The sequence below is a fragment of the Sinocyclocheilus rhinocerous genome, unplaced genomic scaffold (assembly GCF_001515625.1).
Source record: "Sinocyclocheilus rhinocerous isolate Xijiao unplaced genomic scaffold, SAMN03320098_v1.1 scaffold836, whole genome shotgun sequence".
Classification (NCBI taxonomy): Eukaryota; Metazoa; Chordata; class Actinopteri; order Cypriniformes; family Cyprinidae; genus Sinocyclocheilus; species Sinocyclocheilus rhinocerous.
Window position 1 is genome coordinate 251,318 of NW_015648109.1, and position 4,080 is coordinate 255,397.

General features: G+C 38.0%; 1 protein-coding gene across 1 annotated transcript in view; it reads right to left on the reverse strand.

The window, feature by feature from the left end:
- Nucleotides 1-1,870: 1,870 nt before the first annotated feature.
- pi4k2a (phosphatidylinositol 4-kinase type 2 alpha) overlaps nt 1,871-4,080 on the reverse strand; it is a 10,383-nt gene continuing 8,173 nt past the window's right edge. Inside the window, exon 9 of the mRNA XM_016514175.1 lies at nt 1,871-3,353. Within this exon, the coding sequence (XP_016369661.1) occupies nt 3,192-3,353 (162 nt within the window). The 3' untranslated portion in view covers nt 1,871-3,191. The remainder of the gene's footprint in view (nt 3,354-4,080) is intronic.

The following is a 4,080-nucleotide window of genomic DNA, read 5'->3' on the forward strand; positions in this document are numbered from 1 at the left end:
AAGAAGAAACATGTTATTTCAACAAAAAAACATCAAATATGAAGTGTCATGCAGGGAATTCTGGGAGTGTCAATTTACATTTTTTCACTGTAAATTATACAATGAATTTTTCTTGAGTATTACAATGAGTATTTTACTGTAAAATCACATTAAATGTAATTACATGTATTCACCGTATATAGAACATTCTTCCACCGTATATGGAAACTTACTGTTAACAGGTTTTTACTGTAGCATTTTTACAGTGTAGATGAAAAACAATCTCATACCATAAGTGTGTGGACATGTTTGAAATCCTACATGATACTGTTCTGCGTAGTATTCCTAAAAGATCTTTTACATTTACTAAATCCCAGAAGTGAATGTTTGGCTAGTTAGCATGGAAATGTTGTCTGGCCAATTAGTGTCACCTCCTTAGAGCCTGCTGATATTACAGTCTTTTACTGTTAAAATCACAACCATTTTTTACAGTGTATTTAATAAACATTTTGCACACAAATAGTTGCAAAAACAACAACTATAAGTACTTTTTTTTTTTATTCGAATTTTTTTTTCCTTTGGATTTTTGGTTTAAATGTGAACTTAGATGTGATGGCATTTAATTTACACTAGCAGATTCACTAGTGTCTATTCTGATGCACATGGCAGCTCTGTGTGTGTGTGTGTGTGAGTTAATGGAAACATGCTAATCTGAACAAATTTAGGTCATGAGATCAGCCACATTAAAGACCCTGTAAACAAACAAGAAAATTAGGCACGGGTCACACACACACACACGCCTGTGAACATCAGACTGTGCGTGAGAATACTGTAGTGATCTAATAAGTGCATGCATTATTATTTAATCACCCATAAGAATCAACGAGGGCTCCCTGGGACAGACGTCTGAAGTCATCACTGGAGATGAAGATAATGCCAACAATGATGATGACGATGCATCTGCTTTGGGAGCCTGTGGGGGGCAGAGCTCTTTTGAGGCTGGATCATGTGACCAAGCTGACTTCCTGCCCCCAGAGGAAGAGACTCAGGGGCCCTCGGGTGGCCCCAGATGGAGCTGGAACGACGTTCAGGAGAAGGACCCCGAGCGATACCTGCACCGGATCCGACACTGAGGCAGCAGAGCGGCATCCAATCAGATTACTGCCTGAGAGACTCGCTGTCACCGTAGATTTACTTGAAGCCACTGCCTCAATCAAACACTAGACTTAATCGAGCAACGATCAACACTACAGCACCTGCAACGGCCAGGAAGGCACATTAACAATAATCCCGCAGGATTACACTCCTTTTATACCTTAACACACTGTTTACGGGTTTGTGCCATTCTTTCATCCTCAGACCTGATCGCACAATAACAGTCAAACACTATTATAAGGATAGTTCACCCAAAAATTACAGTTCTGTCTTAATTTACTCACCCTCATGTTGTTACAAATCCAAATGACCTGCGTTCTAATGCAGAACACAAAAGGAGGTGCTCATGCTGCTCTTTTCTACAATGACAAAAAATCCACAGCAAAACTATTAAAAATACAACAACTTTTTTGGAGCAAATCTTGCAAAACCTGTAAAGAACAAGTCTAGGTCACATTATACCCAAAGGCAAAAGCAGTGAGATAACGTTTTTTCATAAAGCAAATGAAGACAAACAAAACATTACTTGCAATGCAATAATGATACATTATTCATATTGTAAACGTATTTATGCTAAAAAAAATATTGTATTTCAGTAATGATAGTCACCTTTCATGCAAGTAGATGTAGTTAAGTGTCTATGAGTGAACTGAGGCAGTTAAACTCCAAAAAAAGAATGCATAAAATCACCAAAAAAATGGGATTTATATATTTTTGTCATTTTTTGTGTCTGTGCCCATTCACTGTCACTGCATTCATACTCATTGTAATTATTTTATACTGAAAAGAGAAAATCATAGTGGTTTGGAACAACATGTGGGTGAGCAAATGACAAGATTCTCTTGTTTTTTGGGTGGCGATCTGTTCCTTTAAATGCATTGATTTAAGTCTCATAGACACTTCCAGAGCACTATCAGCTTTTATTTTGTTTCGTTTATATGAATGTACGGGGCCGAAGAGTGCTGGGTTTCTGTTATTTAATGATATGTGCTTGTATTTGGTTCCAAAACACTAGTTTCTCAATAGTCCTCATCTTCAGGGAGCATTCTGCCTTCCAGTGGTGTTTAATGGTCAATATCTAAAAAATATAAAAGAACGTGTTTGCATTTACTGCAGTTCTCTTCAAATCATTAGTGTTGTTTGTTTTAGATACAAATAGTCTGTGGTAATATGTAAACGATGCATACGTAGTATCACCTGTAGATGTATGCTGGACACTATTAGTGTTGATTATTTAACGTCTTCTTCTGTCACTCAGACAGACAGTTACAAGCAATATGGATGAAAACATGTAGCTGAAATCAATGAACACTAATACATGCACAAGAACAAGTTATTTTTCTCCTCGCCATTAAGCTGGAGCTTCCAATTAAACTGCTTTTGAAATAAAACTTGAGTCTTTTCTTTTATTGAGTACCGCACGGTTATAATTTTAGCATCTTTCATTAAATACATTACATACAAATCATACAGTTCATTGTCGCGTTTTAAGGTCAGTTTTGTTGACACCTGTGAATGCATTGTTAAAAAAAAATTACACTATCTTCAATTTTCAAATGAAATCAAACAACGAACAAAAACACAAAAAGAATGATGCCACTGTGAGAATGGAACGTTCCAGTGTTTCTGCACGCGCTCAGTAGAGCGCCGAGGTGACTCCGTCTCCAGGTTATGAACGCCAGACATGCGAGCAAAAAAAAAAAAAAGAGAGAGAAAAATATAATGCTAATGGAAAAAAAAAGCAGGAGAGAATGTGACTTTTCAACGAAAAACAAAACTACCACAAGAAAACTCTGACCAGAAAACGCTCACGAATGATGCAGTTGAGCAGCGTGCCGCACAGCCGTCGAGCAGAAAGTTTCTCCTTCATCGCCTTATCGACATGCAGGTCATTCCGAACGCGGCTGTGTGTGTTCATACAGTGTAACAGTAAACAAGGCAATGCTTTCCTTCAGAATTATGTGTTTGTCATCAGTTATTCCTACTCTTGTTTGTTCCCGAAATCCCACCGAAAAACGCAACTAAAACCAGGCTGTACACACGCATGCAAGCCCACATCACCACCAGGTGAAGAAGGGTCTTCTGCTCTGGAAGCTCTGTGTGTAGGATTCGCTGTTGGCTCGCTGCGGCGCTCGTGCCGTCTCCACGATCACCGGCGGCATCTGCACCAGCTGCAGCGGGGTCTTCTCCTCCCTCAGCGCCTGACTCAGGTTCAGGATCTAGAGGAACGCAGGACAATAAATGAGCTGAACCATGCCGAATCATAAGGTGGTTTTCATTCAACTGCCCTGCTCTCGTAGGCCTCCTTTCACATCAGTGTGAAAATGTAGTAAGAGAAGAAAGATACCAAGAATGCGAGCTGCTCTGGGAGTTTAATTAGTGTCAAGCAGCATGAGAAATGGTCATCAATAACTGTAAATTTTTGCAAATTAAGATGAATAGTGTTTGTTCCAACTGTGAACCATATTAGAGTTCATATGAACCCTTTTGAAAACCTTTAAGGGCATTTTCAACATTTAAATAATGTATTATGGCCAAATAACAGGGCTGAGTGATAGAATTTGGTCAAAATGATCTATTTTTTCCCCCATTTCATTCGATGTTGATATTCATTACAATATTCTTTTATACCGTTAGTGGGTAAGGATATGCATTCCACGTTTGTTAGACCTCAAAAATGACTACGAACATGTTTGTTTACAAGTAAACTCCACAGAAAGCTTTTAATTTAGGGCCTTATGAAACCACTTTTATTTTTCACCAAATTCTGTGATTTTGGTTTTATTTTCGCTGGATTCAATATTTTATGATTTAAAGGGGTCATATGATGCTATTTTAAAGATCATTATTTTGTGTATTTGGTGTAACAGAATATGTTGACATGCTTTAATGTTCAAAAAACACATTATTTTTCAAATACTGTACATTATTGTAGGTCCTCTATGC